The 21425-nt window shown below is 41.8% G+C and overlaps 1 protein-coding gene across 2 annotated transcripts; it reads right to left on the reverse strand.

The window, feature by feature from the left end:
* Nucleotides 1-1325: 1325 nt before the first annotated feature.
* On the reverse strand, nt 1326-20877 carry SUDS3 (SIN3A corepressor complex component SDS3). Of its 2 annotated transcripts, XM_021549837.3 has the most exons (12): nt 20663-20877; nt 19201-19270; nt 18275-18330; nt 17874-17945; nt 16330-16349; nt 15634-15790; nt 13672-13767; nt 11930-11991; nt 11029-11050; nt 10256-10361; nt 6335-6419; nt 1326-4735 (listed from the first exon to the last, which is right to left on the reverse strand). In XM_021549837.3, exons 1-12 carry the CDS (start codon nt 20820-20822, stop codon nt 4637-4639), a joined length of 1005 nt encoding a protein of 334 aa, XP_021405512.1. In that variant the 5' UTR covers nt 20823-20877; the 3' UTR covers nt 1326-4636. The 2 variants fall into 2 exon arrangements, with proteins under 2 accessions (XP_021405512.1, XP_085449201.1); XM_085593075.1 differs by lacking the exons at nt 1326-4735; nt 6335-6419 and adding an exon at nt 6428-7712.
* Nucleotides 20878-21425: the final 548 nt, after the last annotated feature.

The following is a 21425-nucleotide window of genomic DNA, read 5'->3' on the forward strand; positions in this document are numbered from 1 at the left end:
AATGAGTAATTTTTCAGTGTTAACAGGAACTTGACATGATCAGCAGCTGCCTTCAGCTGTGTGACAGGAATCAATCGTTTATCAAACACCCTGGAAAAAAAAAAAAAAGTAAAAGCCAAAAAAACTTGACTTACCTCCTCATTTAATGATGGAAGCAGACATCCATGTGTCCTGAGCCTGTCCTCCAAACCTATGTCAGTCAGTGCCACCAGTCTGCTCACTTAAAAACCCTTCAGTCACCAATTCCAAACAGGATTGACACCACCAAGCAGAAACCTTGACTGAAGATACCATTTTTTCCCCTGGATTTGCATTTGTATTTATTTTTTTGTTAAAGCTTGATAGCTCTCATGACCTGGGCTGGCCATTAAACCTGCAGAGATCTGCAGGCAGTGACCACCTTCCAAAGAATCCTAAACTCCATAAAAATAAAGAGCATTAATAAAGTGAAATGAAAAATATACATTTCATCACTATTCTGCCTTTTTTCCCCCCTCTCAGGATTCAGGGCAGAACATGGGGATGCAAATTAGAGCTAAATGAAAAATGACAAAGCTACCTGAGGCATCCAGAGAACTGATAGCTTTCAAATGTGAGATTGATGGAATAAATCAGCAGCTGCTTCCCGTGGGTTACAGCTCCCGGTTCCAAAGCCCCACAAATGCCTGGCTTTGCTCAGAGCATTGCTATTTTAGAACCAAAGGCTTAAGTAACTCTTCCTGTGCTGCTGTTCAGCATTTTAATTATGTGAGGGGAGTTGAGACACCCATCCTGTTTAGATATACAACATGGAGAATATTTTGCATTTCTGTTGTCACCTAAATGTTATTTTAATATTGGTCCCAAGGCTTCTTTGAGCCACTCTCTCCCTTCTGCTTATTTATTAGCATCACACTGGAGAAGGAAAAAAAACCCAAATATTTTAGGGGGGTTTTCATAAACCCAAGCTGCTCTTCATGCCTATTCAAAAGTTGAAATCAATATTTTACAGAAAAGCATGCTTGCCTAAAAAGGAGGAATCTAAATAAACAGAATTACTCCACTGTAAAGTGATAGGCACTTAAGTATTACAAGATGTTTCGGCATTGACAAAGTTTGAGCTGATGTTAAATATTAAAGGGGTTTTCCACATTCAGCAAAACATTACAACAGTAGAATTTTTTAACTGTATGAAATTTGAAGTTTCAGTGACAACAGGTTTTCAGTAAATCATAGAAAAACAGAAACGTGCATTCTTTTGTTTTCTAAATACTTAACTGTGTATTAAATTCTTAGCTTTAGAATTGGGCAAACTAAAAATAGTAACAGCAAGCCTTAGACACCCATTCAGAATTTCTGAGTATTTATTTCAGTGTTTGCTTCTATGGAACACGAACACAAATGCTGCTTTTCCTTTTTTCTGAGAGAAGAAGAACCTCAGTTATCCACAAATCTATTTCTTGCTCTTTTAGACTTTATTTTATTTAAGTTCCCCAGAAATTTACAAAAAACAAGACAAACAATTAAGGTTTCTGTCATTAAATCCCTTTGTCTCGTTACAAAATTCCAGGCAGAGCACATAAACTAAAAAAGCCAATGTTGTGTTTTAGCATTTGTCCTTGGAAAAAGCCTCTTTGGAAACCTTTCTGTTGAGAATGATGTCAAAAAAAACCCTGGAAGTTGGCTCCCTGATCTGCCTTCCTTCCATTGGAACATATAATGGCTGGGAGGGAATGTCTTTTTTATTTTGCACATATCAACATCACAGTCCATTTCTCAAGGCAATAAAAAAAATGCTTAATATGACTCAGCCAACTGCAATTTAACTGCCAATAAAAGTCTATTTTTGGCAGAAGGTTCACCTTTCTTTAAAACTACTGTAACGATGAGTTAAAGCCATTTCCTAAATTTGCTTTGAATGCTGGTTCATAATGAGGATTAAATTGTTTCATACCTGCAGCAAAGCAGTTTCTGTTCAGAGGGTTGGGATCCTTCAAGACTGATGATAAGCAGGCAAAGAGCAGACAGAAAAGCCAATTTTCTCCTAGAATTCAAGCAAGACCTTGTCCATCTCCTTGAGTAACTTGTCTCTATTTTCCAACCCGTGGCAGGAAATCTTCAGCTCTACAGCTGATGTCTCCACTCTTGATCTCCACATGCCTCATCCTCACCACAGAACTACTTGTGCATCCTTTTAGGATTAAAAAAAAAAAATGCACTTGCTTCCCTGAGTGCACAGCAAGGCACTGCACTTTATCACTTCCAGCCTCACAAATGGCTCAGGCTATTACAGAACAGCCTGCCAGGATAAAAAATCCAGGATACAATATTCATGTACTCTGTGAGACACATCTACTCTTTATGGTGATCGACAGAGACAAGGCAGACTTTCATTTCATTAAGAAACTGAGGATGAAGTAGCCTATAAACAAAATTCCTTCAGTGTAGCAGTTAAGTTTGAGCCATTTACAGCAGTACAACCCATACTCAGGGCTGCCAAAAACAGAAATTAGCAGTTCAAAGGCTGACCCAGAGGCACTGGAGAAACTGGTAAGGAATTCTGACAGCAGGAAGTTGTACAAACCTCACACATCCCTCCTGGAGGTGCTACGGTTGGTGTGGAAGAGTTGGAGATGGGGTTTTGCCAGCTCCCCTAAGGAGGCAGTGCCCTGATTCACCATGAGTTCATGGAGCCCCTCTCCTGTCCCACACACGTCCTGACATCCCAGCCACACTTCTGTTAACTCCCAAAATTACCCCAGAACAGGGAACACCACGGCAGCAGATGGCTGCTGGCAAAGTATCTCCCCCAACATTGAACACAAGTCACCAGCTATTCCCACAAATATATGTACTGATAAAATGATACAGACAGGAAATAAATCCTGCTACTTCCTTAGCACTTATTATTAGAAAGATGTTCATTTAAAGACTCAATGACAAATCCTGTCTGGTACATCATCACCTTATCAAAAACCTGTGACATGTGCAGAGAATGTTAAGTTATATTAAGTAAGCTGTTAACTTGACAAAATCCAGCCTACTGCATTTGGCTGCCTAAGCTGCAGCAGAGATGGCACATTGTCAAGGGGTGGGAAACACCCTCTCCTTCCTTGCCAGAGCTCCAGAGCCTCAAAACTCAGCAAACACCAAGTCAGGTGTCTCAGCCACATCAGGAACTCAGCCATCACACTCCACTCCAGACCCACGTACAGGCATCAGTTTTTGGGATGTGACTGCCACCCAACTGCAGGAAAGGAATGGGCACAGCCATTGCAACTCCCTTCCCTGGACTCCATTTATCCACACACCAAAGAAGGGCTGGGTGGATGTTAACAAGAAGGCAGCTCAAAAGCAAAACCAGAAGATGCCTCAAAGTGACAGAGACTGAGAAAGACAGAATCTACAACTATTTGACTAGTAATCACAAGGAGCACTAAGTTGTTCTGCACAGAAGGCAGAGATGTGACAGCACTGCCAGGGCACTACGTGGCTCCTGCCAAAGCAGTCACACACACGGCATTGGTGTTTCTAGCCATCAGCAAATGACTGGGAATAACAAAGGAATGCCAGAGGCAGAGCTTTAAACACCTAGGGAGCACCTTAATATCATTATTTGGGCATTTTCTCTTGTGCTGCAGGAGGACAAGTGTAGAAACCCAGTGTTACCTCCAGCAATTAAAACAGCCTTCAAGAGCAGCTCTTTGCAGAGCATTCAGGGAATGAAGGTTCCAGCTACCAGCATGTCAAGGCCACTTCCTTCTCTGCACCAGGATGCTTGGGAGGATACTGCAGATCTCCTGTCAGCAGGATCCCACCATAACTGGTGATTCTGAGCATCAGTGGAAAAAGTGAAATTGATTTTTTGCCTCTTTACATCTCAGCAGTTATAGACACACACAGAGTTCATACAGCCTTGCTATCTGCAAAATAGCCAGGTAATTATTCCTTTAATTTAGTCATCCACCTATCCCAGCTAATTATATCAGCAAACAGACATACTCTGCTTGTTCATTGAAGGGTTTTTTAATGTGAAGAGAAACGGAAGCTTCTGACTAACCACGCGTGACTCTGAGCTACATTAAAATCACTGTATTTTCAGCAGTTTCTGAGCTGTTCACACCATCCTAAAAAAGTCTCCAGTCTTTCAACAGTCCATCCAATAAAGCTGATGGACCAGGTATTCTGGAGGTATCTCTCAGCTGCAGCTGAAACCTGGCAGGATTCATCTGTTGCCCAAAATCCTGAGCCTTGCAGGAAAACAAGGCCAAAAAGCACAAATAACCTCAGGTCTTGAGAGCAAAGGTTCTTCCACTGGTCTGACTCCCAACAGAAACATGATGATGATGTTTTTGACACGAGCCCCATCTGTGCACCACGAAACAACAACGAAAAGGAGGATGATGCCAAGTGTTCTCAAACAGTCACCCAAAATACAAAGAGAGCATACAGAAGCTTGATGCAAAATCCAGAAATAGTCCAGGGCAGTGCTTGGGCATCACTAGAGGTTTAAGGACTACTGGGGATTATGTGGCCAGCCACAAAGTGTCTCGTCAGAGGTCAGGACTGTTCCCTGCTGCTGGGAGGAGTGAGCAGCCTGTGAGCCCCTGGCAGAGGTTTGGTGATCTGATAAAAACCAGGACAGAGCAGAGTGGAGTCAGGTGGCCGAGCGCCGGCGGATCACGAACACGCCCCGCTGCAGCTGCCCCAGGTAGATCCTCATCTTGGTGCTGTCGCTGGTTTTCCTCACCCAGATCTGCAGGAGAGGAAGGGCAAAAAGAATGGGGCAGGGAGATGAATTAGGGGAGAAAAAGGGAAAACTCAAAGCAAGCAGCACACAGACAAATTAACTCTGTGTCTTAGTGTCGGAGCAGAACACCTCAGGGGGCACAGATCAATGAGGTTAATCCCTCTCCCTCCCCACGTGAGGCATTTGCAGCCTGAGTAGAAAATGAAGTAAGGTGTCTAACTTCACCTCCTTAACTTCCTGCTCAAAACAGTCCTCGAGAAAAATTACTCTTTCAAGCACCATCAGGAAAGCAGGTTCCTCCTGCAACAGCTCACAACAGAACCGTGGCACTGAGCTTTGCCTAATCAAGACTAAGTCTCTCTAGATCCACAGATCATCAAATTATCTATCCTGGGATTTGCCCAGACAAGTAACTATTAGTCAAATGAAAAGCTTATTCTGATTCTGTTCCATGAAGCACTTCCCACAATGTGCCACAGAAATTGTGTCTGGAGATAAAAAGGCCTCTCTTTTAACCACCTGCATGGAAGGATTCACACCACGTGCCAGAAGACAAATTGCTGCCACCAAGGCAGCCACTCCAGAGAGTTTTTGAAATCACCTTCAAGGTGTTTAGATCTAAAACCCTGTACTTTAAAAATCAAGTCTGAGCAATTTCCTCTGCATTATATCCTTCTAATGCATTTCAACATATTTAAATATACTGAGTAAGAATTATCCAATCCTTAGTACTACAGTATTTTAGGAGGGAAGACAAATATTTCCTAATGCAAAGGATTATAAAGTTATGTTGGCCTGTGATTTACCCTAAATTTCTTTTCTTCATATATTAGTTACAGGCCTGGCAAGTAAATTCATTTAACTGTATTATTTTAGTTATAATTTGACTTTATTAGCAGGACCCCTTAATATAAAATGAATTTAGTATTTGCCTGGATTTCTACTTCAATTATTTCTCTAGAGAAATTAAAATCAACATTCATTGATAATGATCTCCCAACTGCAACATTTCCAAGGATTTGGCATGTTTTGCTTGCCAAAATAATTCAAAAATCCATAAACTTTGAGCAACTGTAGGAAACAAACATGTACAATTTTATGTTGTACCACAGTATGATGGAATGATATATTAGTTTTGCTAAATTATAGTAATAACTTTTAACGAATTTTAATGCACCCATAAGCACACTACCACTGTTTTTATCTGAACAACTGAGTGTCACAACTGCCACTGCAAGGGAAAAGCTGTGACACAAACAGATCCCACATGCAACTCATTCTGGGGAAAATAAAGTGTTTTCCCTTTTGCCACAACAAATTAAAGCTCCTTTATTGGCTGATTGAGGAGAAGTGCACTCAAATCTATTATTTCTTTCCCTGAAGTGTCTGGAATCTGCAAAAATTTGCCCAACTGCTGCAGGAGCTTGCAAAACACAGGATTATCCTTCAGAAACAAAGCAAGTCTCTTCCCATCTCAAAGAGAGATTTCTCAAGTCAGTTTTATCTTGGCTTCAGCTTCTTTACACACCAGACAGGTATCTATCTTCAGCCCTTACTAAACCCATGTCTTTCCCCCCTCTGCTGATAAATAAAAGCAGCCACAACCTCGTTGGCACCCACAGAACTGATCACACAGCTGATCTTTGTGTTCTCCTTAGACTCCAGGTAAATAGCTTGGCTCTTGTGGTACCTGCAAAGAGAAAAAGAAAAAGGAAATGCATGAATCCATTATAGATAAAGCTGGACAGAGTAAATTTGAAGTCTGCCTTTCTTTCCACATCACTTTCTCAATTTTTGCAAGATAGTGGGTGATCTGATCACACACACACCCCCTGCATTAATGATATTTTGAAATGCAGGAGGGTCCTAACTCACATTCAACTCTGCACTGAAGGTTACTGAAAACAGATTGCACAACGGCAAGAGGGAGAGGCAGAGCCCCAGCCACACCCAGGAACAGTGACTGACAACACATCCAGGCTTCAAGGGTTAATCCAAGAGCCCTTCCCATTTCAGATTCAGGTTGGGTTCCTTATATTGCCTGACAAAATACAACAGAGCAAATCAAAGGTACTCAAGTTGTTCCCCAATATAGAATTACTAGTGCACCACCATCACCAAAATTGAATTCCCCTCAATCAGTGCAATCTGTGTATTGTTAAATGAGACCTCTAATTTCTAATGCTGTCCTATTTTGTGAAAATACCCAAAATGGGAACTAATGGGTAACTGACTCTGTAATGAGCTGTAAATATCTGCCATAAGGAGTCCATGACTAAATATATTCATTTTATCCCATTTTATATCATATTGTTCTTAATGCATTGTGTATAAAACAAAGACATTGAAATTCGTAACTCTGAATTTGATTCTGTGGACTCCCCTCTTTCACAGCCCACATTTCTCCAAGTGCTGCAGTGTGCCAGCCCCACTTTCTGTTCATTCTGCTCCACAGGCAGAACTAATTACACTGGAACAGGTGATTTGGAAGTAAATCATCTTAATCAAGGAAGCACCAAAATAATTCACAGTTATAAAAGCATGACTGTATTTCTACCTTTCCACTAATCATGGTTTTATCTGGGCAATCCAGAATCCCTGTACAGGTATTTCCTCAGTAGCTACCCAATGCAACCCCTGCAGCCTGACTTCCATTTGCAAAATACAGGAATTTATTGAAACTTTACAGTTATTTCTACAATAACCATACCGCACATGTGGAAGTCTTCCAAGGGTTTATTCCACACTCTCTTCCTGCTGGAAAGTTCTGCACTCAGAATTTTCACAGTGCTTGCCAGTAGCTGGAATCAGTGTCAGCTTTGAGCCTGCCAAACAGACTCATCACCCTTGCAAGGGTGAGGGAATAAAAAAAATCCCCAAATCCTGCAACCTTTAAAACAATGGCTGGACCCAGGTGCCTTTCTCCTTCATTCTGACAGAAACAATGTCAGTGGGTTCCAGGGCAGTGCAAAGCAACAATGATCTGAGCCAAAAAAAAAAAAATCTCAGTTCAGCGAGTCCAGATGTCATTAAATGATACAGAGGAACTCGATAAGCTACTGCAAACCCCAGGCCTCACTAAGATGAGACAAGAATCTCAGTCCAGCAGTGCCCTACTATGCCATGCTGTGAGTACTTAAGAGTTTTGATCTTGATACAATCAGCAGGAGTGCAGGAGAAACCAGTGCAAACAACAGCTCTCAAGTGTTAGCTGTGCCCACACAGACAAGGAAATATTTCCCCCACTTTCAATTTTTGATTACCAGTAAATTCCAAGGCTGATGGCACACGTGTCAGTCTTCACTCAGCCCTTGGATTTCACATCATGAATGTCTCTCCATCAGTAAATTAATGCTAATTGTGCCCAGAAAAGGCAAAGAGCTAAGTCAGCAGTGTTTCACTGAGTTGTCTCAGCTGTCTCACACTCGCAGAGACAGGGCAGCTGGAGGCACAGCACCTTGGTGCATCAGTTCCCTGGTCATGTCTCACCCTTTTGCCAAGTTTATATATCTAGAGAGGGATAGGATTGAGAAAATCACCTCAGTTGAAAAATGCAATGGGGTTTAAGCTGGCTTTCAAGAAAGCAGAGCCAAACAACTCTCACTGTTGCAGCAGGTAAAACACACCAAGTGAGGCAAGCAGAAATAATTCCATTTCTTGCTATAAAATATTTTACTGAAAGGCCAATATTTCCAGCTGCAACTCCAGCAGAAGATTGAAGGAAATCCCTTTGCATTACTATATGCAGCAGCTAAGAGCAAAAATATGGTTGCTTTACACTGAACTGTGGTCTAGGATTTGATGGGGGGGGCACAGAGCTCTGAGGATTAAAAAAACTGAGTCTAATTCAAAATTCACCTGAAACACTCCACTCTGTAGACATCTGTGAAATGTCTCTGCAAGACTTCAGGGGGTTCATTACTGGCATTAAACATTCTCTGTTTTCAGGTAATTGTCATGCAGGGCTGCATCAGGAAACAGAGAAAGTCATTCCTGGGCTGTCAGGTTTAGGATTTCTGTGCATGCCAGCATTCTTTATGCACCTTAGGAAGAATTACCCTCCCACTATCAACAGTTACTTCATTTTTGAAAAACGCCAGCTACTTTGCACATGTACTATTAATGTCAATCAAAAAAAAATCTAAGCAGGATTATTACAATCAAAAAAAAATATATAAGATACTGATCTTAAAACAGCCTAAGAACAAGGCAGCCAGGAAAGACAACAGCTGGAATTCCTGACAGCAAGACCCCCATGACAAGTGAATTCAGCAAGGTGAAAATAGCTGTTAAGTGCTTTATGCCACAGCTAGATACCCTTCAGAAAGAGCTGGTGCTCTGCTGAGGTTCTGAGCTCAGTGAAGCTCTTCCAGGTTTCAATTTAAAGGGAAGTTTTGAGCTTTACTGACAGATTACTTCAGATGCTTTTTTTTTTCTTTCTTTTTTTGCTCATGAACACTTTTCTAGTACTCCATATGCTTCAAAATTCTGAAGAGTTTATTCATCCAAATAGATCCTGGGGATAGTCACTTTACACAGACAAAAAAACTATGAAAGCAAAAAAAAAACCCTTGATGAATCTGTCCAATAAGTAGCTTGTTCAGTTCCTATCTGCTTTACACTTCATTAATGTTTCAACTGAGGGAGCAGCTCTTATGAGAGCTGTGTACACTGAACTCTCAAACTTCGGTCAGAAGGAAAAACTGACCAATTGGCCAAGGGGATTGCTGTGCAACAAAACCAGCTTCACACCTACTTCTGTGATAAAATTACAGCCTCATCACTTGTTGCTTTGAGCCACCAGAACACTGAAGTAAGCTACAAATAAGGAGATGACTTTTTGAAAGCATATTGTTTTCTGCTCAAGGAGTTCAAGATTGCCCCCTTGATTATTCAGGTTTGTAAGTCTCATGGATTTAGTTTAAGATCCAAGTTTCCTCTGCACAATTTAATATTTTCCTTGTGTTTTGTACAGCTGTATGGCCATAAACTCAACAGAGATAAATCCAATCAGCAATTCTGAAGTTGCCTCTCCCAGGTGGGTTTTATCTTTAAAGGTTATTTGGATTTATTAGAAGCATCTTTCATCCAGAGCAGCTGGTGGATGACATTTCTTCTGCCACCTTGTGGAATGCTGGGCACAAATGTGAACCTCAGAAATGAGAGTGCTGCTGACAGTAAATCATGGGGTGTCTGTGTCCAAACTGGGCAGCTTCTGTCACATCCCTGCTGCCTCTCCTACCTCTGATTAGGTTTCACTTCTTAAGTGCCACAGTGGGCCATGCAAAAGATTCGAGTCTCCTTTTATTGAAGCCACCAGTTATCTCTGAAAGCCTGCAGGGTGTGAACATTCCATCATCCCCTCTGTTTTACTGGCCCCATGATGAGCTTGTGGAGGGAGCAGCAAACCTCTGCCCAGAAGCATTCTGTCCACCAATTCTTTGATCAAAGCCATTTCTCTCTGCAGCCTCTGCCTCCTCATTACACAACACAGACTGATGGAAACAGAAACTGCCCAGGCCTCACCATCTCTTGTCATAGTAGAGTTTGCCATCTTCTATCCGAGCTTCAAATCGCTGTGCTGGAGACTCTGCTGGTGTAGCTGGGAGGTGCTCGGGAGAGGAGGGGGAGGCTGGGGACAGCAGAAACACTCTGGTTAAAGACCAGCACGTGCCCATCTCACAGCAGCACATCTGACTGCAAAACTGCAGTTAATAAGGTTGTGTTTGCAAAAATAGCAAGCAGAGAAAGCTGCAAACTCAATTATCCATCAGGAAAATATTGTATGTTGTGATGAGTAACTTGACCTCTGCCTTGAATTAAAATATTCACTGAAATACAGCATTTATGTGAAAACACATTAATGGATAAGTGATGGACATTATGTCCTTGATTTTGTTTTAGTTCTAATCAACAGTTAATTAGTTAAATATGGTCAAAATTACTGAGGCAAGTTAGTCCCACTCTGTCTTGAAATAAAGTGTATGGGCACATCTAGAGAGATAGAAGCAAAAAAACCATAAGTGGTGAATCCCTCAGTGGAGCTGACAAGCAGACAAGGTGCCCAGATACACCTGAATATAATGGAAAACCTCTTTTCCCAGCTGGATTGATTGTCCCATGCACAAATGTTTCAGACAACAAAGATGCTCATGCCCCCCCTTCCCATCCCTGACAAACATCAACACCACACAAAGAACAGCAATTCCACAGGCAAAACAATTGCACAAACACCTGCAGTACCATTCTCTGCTCAGAACAGCACCCCATGAACAAGTTCCACTGCATCTGTAACTCACCTGGTCTCTTGGGTGATTTAAGCTACATGGGAAGAGAGAAAAGCAGTGTTAGAGATCTGACAGGAGCCACAGAAGCTGCAGTGATAACTTCAGATATCTTACTTTTCACACTCTGAATATTTCTATTTTCAATGCTCTGTTAAGTAGCGTAACACGTAACCAGTGTGCTCTAAACAGCCAAAGGTGCAGATAATCAGTATAATGATCCAAAAGGCCAAAAAACTGAACTTGAGAGCATTCAGACAAACCACTCCAATGAGTCAAACCCATCTAACACACTATTTCTGAATGTGATACAACATTTCTCAGGGTACACAAAATACAGGAAATAAATCATTAGAGAAATCTCAACAGCTGGCACAAAACCCGTGTTCCACTACCTTCCTCAAAATGCCTTAATGAGCAGCTTATATTCTAAGAAATTAGATAAGCCTTCAAGTGTTCAGCAAGAAAACAATGTGTTAATCAAAACCAGAAAAGCTATAAACATGCACACTGCCCCCTATCCAGCTTGCTGAAATCTTGTGACAGAAGGGAGAGAAAGAAAAATTAATAAAAACCCCACACTAAGGCTTAAACCCAAGGCAGCCTGTGTTCTCCCAGAAAAACACACTGACATCTGTTCAGCCATGAGGAAGAAACTCCTTAACATAGCTCATCCCTCAGTTCACACAAAAGGTAATATTTTTACATGACAGTAATTCAAATTAGGCTAATTAAACCTCAGTAAAAAAGAGATACCATCTTGCTGAATCTTTTCTTGTGCTACTTCAGAAAGCCTACGGGGATGAAACAGTACCACATCTCAAAAATGAACATTAAAGAGAGCTCTGTTCTCTTCAGGAGAAAGCATTTGCCTTCTCTTTAAAATGAAGAAATACAGTCAAGCAACAATTCCTACCTTATTCAGCGTTCTTAGGTCCTCCATTATTTGCTCATCAGTCAACAAATAATTTAGCTGAGGTATCCAGAATTAAGGCTTCCATAAGCTTTTGACAAGCAAGGCTAAAAATTAAAGGTCAATGACATTTCACTTGAGTAAATGTAAGCCAAAAGGTTTCCAAGGTTTTAATAAATGTCTTACTTGAGCTGGTTTTTCTTGTCAGAGAAATTAATACAAGTCCATCCCCACCATCTTAGCAGCAGAGTGCTAAATCATTTTAACTTACTCAGACACAATCATCAATGAAAAACCTTTAGTGCACTGACATTTACTTCATGGAAGCATCAAGCACCAGCATTTTCAGTGTTTTTTATCTTTTCTTTCTGTGGAGAAGAATCTGTGAGCTGAAACAACAGACTCATATCAAGTTTTCTACAATGAAGCTAAATTCCACCTAAACCTAGTTAAATAAAACTTTGTGTAGTTGGGGATAAGTAAGAGCATACAATGCACCTGAAAGCAAATCCCAGACCTTTGAAAATAGAAATTAATGTATTTTAGTTTTATTAGAGCTCTGCTGTACTTTTGTTTCTTCATAACAAGTGTTTAGCCAAAAGTACTCAAAGTATTACACTAAAGTTAACAATTGCTGGGCTGCATTTCAAGGATTTTGGTTTTGATGGACTTAAATCCTCCCCCAGTGAGCAAAGGCAGAGATTTTCACTGTGTGGTTGCTGTATCATGCTCAATTAGCAGGTCATGTTCACTATGAAACTCATTTATTTTGGATGAGATAGGGGCACTAATAAATGACTTTTTTATTTCCTGAAAGAGTGAACAGAATCTCCAACCAGAAAGAGGTTAATTGAAACTGGAGATGCTCATGACCATCCTGCATGAACTCCAAAAGTTCAAGATTTGATACTGCCTTCAGAAAATGAGAGTCACTCAGATAAGTTTCTTTAATCTAAGACATACAGGTTTAGAATCTAATAAGAAGCCCCTGCAAAGCAAATATCCTTGCCTTCCTCTTCAGGTGAATTTAATACACAAATAGAAAAAATGCCTATCATCACAGAGGAGCAAAAAACATATTTCCAGAAGCCAAGGAACATTTTAATTTTGAGACATGCAGCAAGGCAGATCCTAAGGATTACACATCCTAAGGATATTTTCCTGTCTCTTGTGTTACATGAAAACAAGATGAATCTTCATCTTTTCTTATTCAAAGAACAAATCTAGCATCCTTGCTTTTGCTATGCATCTGTGGATTAGAGATCTGAAGCTTTTATCAGAAATGGAAAAACTATTTTGATATGACAAATATGATCTTTCTGGTAAATGCTTTGTCACGTCTTGAAATGAGAAAAGCTCTGGCTCATGTAAAAAACCATTTACTATCTGTGGAATCAATTATTGCAGCATATATATATCTATCTAATGTTCTTTTAAAGTTTTTATTTTGTGAAATAAATTGCCTGTAGAATTCAAACTATTGTCACTGACAAAAAAAAATTATCTCATGATACTGTAAGGATTAAATTAGCATACCAAAGGATTTCCAAACATATATGTATGTATTGAATTGTATAACTGCTGGTATTGCTTTGGCACACATTATACATGACAATTGTGCTTCAGTATTTCCCAGGTTAAAATCTGATCATGGCATTTCATTTCCTTTTCCTTGCTGTACAAAACAACAAAGGTGTGGGCAGCACAGGGGCTGCAAACCCAACAGTGACTCCAGCAAAGGATATCAGGGGCAGGTTTCCTCCTCTTGTCTGGGATAGGAACTGGATCATTTGGTCTCCGTCTCAGTTTCCTTGTCATAATAGGCTTCACTTCCATTGAATCTGGAGAAAAATGAAGTTGGAGAGCTGATAAGACCAGAGAGAAAGGAGTAAGCAGCAGCAGCTTTCTACACAAGGCACAGGGAAAATAATCTTTCCTCTTTCATTCAGCAAATTGGATTTTTTTTTTTTTCCTCTGTGTGTGCTAGCTTCCAGCATGGAAGTGCTGACAGTGAATCCAAGTTCTCTCCCATCAGGTCACTGTTCAGTGCCAGTGCTGCAATGCCATGGTTACAGCTGCTCCAGGTACAGATAAGCAGCACAATGATGCTACAAGGATTCAAGGCAAGCTCCTTTCATGCTCACCCTATCTGCTTGGGAACAGATTTAAAAGGCCAAGCTCATAGAGTTCCTTCCCAGCCCAACTCGGATCATTAATAGCATGTAAAACATCAGCTACAAATCAATTGCTCTCTCATCTTCAAGGCAGAAAAACAGCTTTGTCATAAGATTAGAGAAAATTTCTGCATTGAAGACTGATACAAGTCTGCTGGAGTGATTTCAAACAAACAGTATTTAAATTCAGATTACCCAAGAATGATTAATGAAATGAGCCTAATTAATAACACACAGAGCAGCAGTTGACAGAAGTAAACTGCAGCATATGCACTGGGGAAAAAGAAGAAAGTCTGTTAAGAACTTAAACATCAGTCTCATCACCAAATAATTATCTAAACTTGGTTTGTCCAAATGCCTACAGGTAACCTTTACTCAGTGACTCCACTAAACTCTCACAACTCATTCCTTAATTCATCAAGATATGTTGAACTGGCAGCCAAGAGACCATACCATAAATGCCAAACACATCATCCCACCTCCTTTTCTCTGTGCTGAAATGTATTGGCTCATCTCTAAGCAGCCCTGAATCACCCCCTGGGAAGCACTTCCATCTGGGAAGCCCCTTTGGCTCCCACTAGACACAAAAACCTTGTGCAAAATATACCAAATTCCTTCTCTCCTCATCTCAAGGGTGAACAAGGATGACCATAAGACCAGATTTCATAAATAAATAAGTTACTAGTGAAACAGCATAACTCAAGATGCCATCCACATTAGCCCTAAGAGTTTATATTAAGCCAAGAGCACCATTTAATACACCAAAACAGGGCTTAATTCTCACTTCTGAGTATTAACAACATTACTAGTTAACATAAAACCTGTAGATACTATGCAAGAAATATATGAAGGGTGTAACTCATGGACAGGCCTCAGCAACAAAACCACACTATCAGTCCATGAAGTGAGTGAGCTGCTCTGCAAGAACATCAAACCAGACTTTTGGTTCAGCAGCACAGCATCAGAATTCTGCAGGAATAATTAACCCCTGACTTAGCTCCCCTGTGTCCATTACCACAGAGCACTGCAAGGCATCAGGGACACCAACCGTCTCAAAAAAATCTACCCATTTAATTTTCTAGAGCCTGGACACAAATGTAACCCACAAATCTTTGTTTTCTGACTTTAAGCAGCAGATTTCACCCTTTATTGTTTGGCTTTCTGCAGCTACTTGAGCACCCACTCCTGCAGGAAGAAAAGGATACAGCTTTACAAGCTGGCATCACTGGTTAGGTCAATACTGTGACATATCTCAACAGTTTTATTGCTACATCAGGGAACCAAAGCAGCCTCTTTCCCTGCATGTAAGTAAGCCCATCATCCCCTCTGCTGCTCCACTGGCACTGCTTGGTTCACCTGTTAACAATGCACTGAATTTTGAGCTGCTTTCTCCATTAAAAGACCATCAATTTGTGCTCTGCTCCCCTTGGCATTTCCCACCAGCTGTGTAAACCTGCACTGACATCTTTACAGCTCTTTTCCTAAGGAGGAGCAGAGTGGGTAACACAAATGGCAGCTGTTTATCTTCTTTACCTCCTGTTAATTCCATGGTTAACTTTTCATTCTCAATCATCTTCTTCTTCTCTTCCAACTCCGCTATCAGGTTTTCCTTAAGCTCAATTTTCTTATCTTCAAACTCCTTTGCTGCTGCTTTCTTTTCCTTCACATAATTTTTCTCCACCTGATCTGTCTAATGCAAACCCAAGGAGCAAGAAGGTTAATTAAGGACTCAGTGATATCACAACAGCTTTTCAAATGCTTTATTGATCAGCTTTTCAGTTCACAACTGGCCTAAGTTCTGAAGTTTATCAATATTCACAATCTATAGAAAAACATCTAAATAGCACTTAGCGCTATTATATTGGCAAAATAATTATTTGTAAAAAGATATTTTAATGTCGCATAACAAATCAAACTCCTAGCAGAGAGCTCTGCTGATTTATAAACAGCATTTATCACCTTAAACACCCTTTTTTGACCAGCCCAATGCACAGCCACATACAACAGCCCAATATCAATATTAAACTCTATTTTAACAAGAAAGTCAGAAGTTACTTGAGGTAATACCAGCAGTAAGCTCTATTACATCTCAAGTGTTACAAGCCAGCTAGAGGAAGAAAATTTCTTTAAGCCTTCTGGGAAAACAAGCCCAAATACTGGCTGATGAAACAAGGTTTATGCCTCTTCCATCTAATTAATGCATATTTTTGATAAATTAAGAGTACTTACTTCCAGCTGCAGGAACAGTTCTGAAACACAAGAAAGACTTAATTTATTACCTTCAAAGCTGCACAAAATTAATTCCTTGACATTTTAAGCCATTGAATATTGCAGCCAAGACAGGCAGTGAAGCAAATAATTCATGTACTTATCCAATCTCTACTCTGACTTCACAACTTTATGCTGAAAATAAAGTGACTATGAAAAAGTTTCACCAAAACATATTGTTACTAGAGGTTTTTTAGAGATTGTCACCTCACTGAAAAGCTTCCACTATTCCACACTATTCAGTTCAGAGAAGGCTATAGTAGCAGCACTGTACTACTCCATAATTAAAAAAAAAATTAAAACCCAGTAATAGATATACATCAAATATAAGAATGCTGCAATAAAAATCAAATTTTCTATTTGCAAAGCCTAAAAGCAGCATTTTGTAGATAATCAAATGCAGGTAAATGGAAACTGTTGGTTTCATAAACCTCAGCATGGCAAGGACAAACATAAAAGACTTTTATTCCTGTAGTACAAGGCAGCTGGATTTTTTACTCATAAAATTCCAAGTGATCACCACCTGCCCTCCTGTGGAAGAACTCTGCTGCTGCAGCACTGCTCGTGCCCAGCCAGAAATACCAGTTTGCACTGGGCCTTAATTCTATCAAAACAGCCCAGACTTGTCAGGATGCAGCTCTAGTGCATATGAAAGGCCTTTTTGGAGGTCTTTTCCAACCTAAATCATTAGTGAAATTCATCTCAGGAGACAGGTTCCTGTTAACAAGAAGTTGTTCAACAGTTCCTCAAGCAAACCGTTTACCTTCCCCAGGCACTTTCAGAAATACAGAACTGCTTGTTTTTGCTAAAGGAAGAGCAGCTGTATTTCCTATATCCACATAGTGCCTCCTATAAAAGGCCCTGCTTCAATATCCAAAGTAAGAAGCTACTGGAAAGGTAAGAAGAAAGAGAAAGGGCAAGCAGCTGGATCTTTCCAAGCCATTCCTCTGCAGCAACATAGTAAAAACACCCAGAAGGACAAGCATTGGGCACTTTGCTCCTTGAAACAGAGCAGTACACCAAGTCCAGGCAGCCCATCCCATGTCACAGCCAGGCAGAACAACAGTTCCAGCAGCAAATGCTCTGTGCTCATTGCTCACAAGCAGATCTTGGGGAAAGCATGTGCTCCTAACTCCCCACTCCTGCAAACTGAAGGAGACAGGGCAGCCAAAGGCTTCAGCAAGGGCCACAAAACAACAAACCCAAGTGGGACACTGTGGGTTAGAGAAAAATGGAGTCACCCTTTTACTTGTGCTGCTTCCCACAAATGAAGACTAAAATTGTTTATCAGTCAGCAAACAAGGCTGATCAAGTGAAGAAAATAATCAAGGTAGATCCCGATATGTTTGGTGGACTCTGAGAAAACCCTACAATGCACCCAAAGCTCCCTTTGCTCCAGCAAGTCCCTTTTCTTTAAAGGACAGAATTACCTCTTTTTTACTTCAGTGTTATACAAAACACACATTTAAGTTATTTGCAGTGTCTAAGAGAGAAATTCCACTTACCTGCATTTCGTATCCTTTCTTTGTACTGCTGGTCCAACTTTTTCATCCTTTTCTGATATTCCTGAAGAGTACCTAGTAGAAATAAATTGTAGATTCCAATTGTATTTTTTTCTTCCTAAGTATTAAATATCCTCAAGGAGTCATACACCACACACAGCACATTCCCTGTTTTTGTAAAAAGTGCATTGCTCCTTTTAAGGAGTGTTTTAGCAGAGAAGCTTAACTACAAGTGGAGTTAAGATGGAGAAAAGATGGGAAGCAGCTGACATTTTTAACCCTGCAGCACAGCTGAGAACCAACATGCAGTGAAGGGTGCTGCTTCCACCTTTCAGAACCCCCATACTTCTATGATATATGAAAAATACTGAAAATAAAAACCAAAGCTACTCTTCTAAGCTTACCTTCCTGCAATTGCTGTAACTGCCTCTTCAGAGATGCCAGTTTGTCCTGATACATCCTGCAAACACAGCAGGAAACTCTGAACACCAAGCACATATAGTTTATTCCACCACCTCTTGAGGTTACATGTTTACACAGAATCAAAAACTTTTCAGGACTTCAGGAAAGAAACGAACTACAAACTTAAAGAATTTTATTCCCATGAAAGGTTCTCATTCTGTCTTAAAAATGGGTTTAAAATTTGGGATAAAATAAGATTTTTGTTGTTGTTGTGGAAACCTACAATGACAAACATCGGAAACTTTATAGCAGAATCATTCTTGCACTATGTCAAGTTTTATTAGCTCCCCACAATATTTTAAAAAACCACTAAATTCTATTTCTGGTGCTGCTGCAAACCTGCATTTCTTTTACCACACATCTGTGGTTAAACACTGGCCAAATATTCCTAACCTGTATAAAAACAGGTCTCTGCCAGTAAGCAAGAATTCAAAATACTCCAAATGCTCCTACGCACTATGGACAGACTATTTCAAGTCTCCCAAAAGTCAGTTTCTAGTTCAGGACTAGAATTCAATTGTTTAAGGCATTTGCCTAGGCATTGTTTTTCCTTAGCTTATCTAAAGCAGAACCTTTATTTTATTTGAAGGATCTGTCTGCAGAAGGATCCATTTGCAGCTGATCCCAAACTCATAATTACTTCTTTGCTCAAAACAGCAGCAGCCCTCAATTCCTTGAATTTAAACAGACAAAGTAACTGGGGAGAGCAGAAATACAAGTGTATGGACTCATGAGCTGTTCCACTGGGGAAAGCACTTAAAACTCCCAATCCTGGCCCAAAACTTTGCCAAATTTTAGGCAATAAATGCCCCTAAACCCACAAATAAATAGAACACCACCTTACTTGTATTTGGAATGGGTTACTTACTGTTCTTTCATTTCTACAAAGTCCTCCTCCTCGTGCTTTGCCAGGTCTGTTTCACTGGCATCCTCAGTGTCTAAACAAGGCAAAAAACCAATTTGTTAAGAAAGTATGTAAATAAAAGACCAAACAAAGTAGCAAATTATTTAAAAACAAGGAAACAGGAAAACAAAAAAGAAATACCCACACTTCAGGCAATTTAGCATTAAAGACAACCTGAGAGATGAATTCAGGAGAGAAATTAAGCATCTCATGTTCCTGCAACTGTGAGTTTTGCAGTGCAGAACAACATGAACAACTTCAACCTTAGACATCTTGGGCATTTCTTCCCATTTAAGACAAAGGGGCTCTACATTAATACTCACACACAGGTGAGACACAAACAGCCTAAAGACTCTGAAAGACATTTCACAAACCTTTCACTGACCACAGAGGTCTCGCCAGAGAGAGCAGTTACTGGCGGGGGTATGAACTTCTCACCTATATTTCACTTGGTACTGCAACATCCAAATACCAGCACTGCCATAAAGATAGCTGCATTTTGTAAATAGGCAGTATAAACTGTAAATAAAGTACATCACTGTGGGATTCCTAGTTTGCTGCTAAGACTTCTCAGGCTTCTATTTGTAACACGTGGGTAGCCAAGAATCCATTACCTTGCCAAAGAGGGGCAAGTGCCTCCAGATTTTACAGGGAACAGCTGAGAAACCTAAACCATAGCTAATTCCCTACACATGGCAGGGGAGCCCAGCCCCTTAAATCAAACCTTTCCCAGATTTTCCTTAAACTACAAAAAGTTTAAACTTAACATAAAATTCAAAGCACCGAAGATAAACCAAAAAGTTTTTTAACTGCAAGAAAAGTACTTAAACGTCTGGGCCACCACAAAGGATTTCCATACTCTGTTGGGAGAGCCTTCACTGACCCTGTCTCTCTCTGCATCTTTAACGTCATCCCATCTATAACCAGAGGGGATGGGGGGCTCTGCTGCCAGAAACAGCCACTGCCCAAGAGTCCTTCTATATCCTCCTTATCCATCATTTGATGCCCTCTGCACTCTTGGCTGCTCTGGGTTTTACCTAGTTTCCTGTTCTCCCCTGCTCCCCGGTTTTGGTACGGTCACGTCCTCCTGCACTGCTACACTTCTGTCCACACCTTCTCCGTCCTTAGCTGTGTCCTTCCCCCTCACACCACGGAAACAGAACCAACACACAACAGGATTTCTCCTGTTTTCACTCTGATTCCCGCTGAGTCCCGCTGCCTCCGCTCACCTGGGAAACCACAACTCCACCCCTCCAGCGGCTTCGCTCTTTTACTTTTCCGCGGGGACCCGCTGCCGCCTGCCAGGTCCTTGTCTCCTCCGGGTGTTCTCGCCGTGAGAACCCCTGAAGCCCCCGGACCCCAAACACCGTGCGGAGCGCTGCCCTCCCCCCGTCCCCGGCCACCAGCCCGCCCCCGCCCCACACACCCTCGTCGGAGTCGCGGGCCCGGGCGCTCCGCTCGCCATCCTCCTCCTCGGCGCTCTCCAGCTCCTCCTCCTCGTAGTAGTCGGGCGCGGGGGCCATGGCGGGGGCGGGCGGCCCCGGCGGGGCGGCGGGCGGCGCGGACACCAGCCCGGCCGCGCTCATGGCCGCGGGCGGGACGGGACGGAGCGGCGGCCGCTCGGCAACCGCGGCGGGAACCGCGGCCGCGCTTCCGCTTCCGGGCGGCGCCGGGGCCGCCGCGCCCCCGCCCGGCCAACGCGGGCCCTGCGGGCCGGAGGCTCGCGGGTTCGAGTCCCGGGCCCGCCCATGCGTGGCACGGGTTAGACTGTGCTGGCCGTGGGGTTTGACTCCTCAGCGGCTTGTGGCACTGGGCTCGTGTTCCCGGACCAGGCTCTGCTCAGACGGACAAGAGCAATGGGCAGAAACATGCATAGGAAGTTCCACCTAGAGATGAGGAAGGGCTTCTTCACTGCGCAGTGACTGAGCAGCGGAACACAGACCAAGGAGGCTGTGGAGTCTCCCTCCCCGGGCATATTCCAGAGCCGTCTGGACACCATCCTGTGCCTCGTGCTCTGGGATGACCCTGCTGGATCCCACCACTGCGATCCCTTCCAACCAGACCTATTCTGTGATACAGACACAGAGCAGAACCTTGCCTCAGTGAGAACGGACTCACTAGGACACTTGTACTCTTTCAAATTTTATTATATTTTAATAGATAAATTACTTCCCTGTTCCTCCCGGCAG

This window comes from Lonchura striata, chromosome 15 (genome assembly GCF_050655825.1).
Source record: "Lonchura striata isolate lonStrDom1 chromosome 15, ASM5065582v1, whole genome shotgun sequence".
In the NCBI taxonomy this organism is placed as follows: domain Eukaryota; kingdom Metazoa; phylum Chordata; class Aves; order Passeriformes; family Estrildidae; genus Lonchura; species Lonchura striata.

Bases quoted from the DNA above. Each gene is read 5' to 3' on its own strand.
- SUDS3 (XM_021549837.3), bottom strand. From the start codon at position 20,822: ATGAGCGCGGCCGGGCTGGTGTCCGCGCCGCCCGCCGCCCCGCCGGGG. The intron at 13,768-15,633 runs GTAAAGAAGATA...ATTTTTCTCCAG, and splicing joins AACCATGGAATTAACAGGAG to ATTCAATGGAAGTGAAGCCT. The intron at 6,420-10,255 runs GTGAGGCCTGGG...TTCTCTTTGCAG, and splicing joins CTCTACTATGACAAGAGATG to GTACCACAAGAGCCAAGCTA.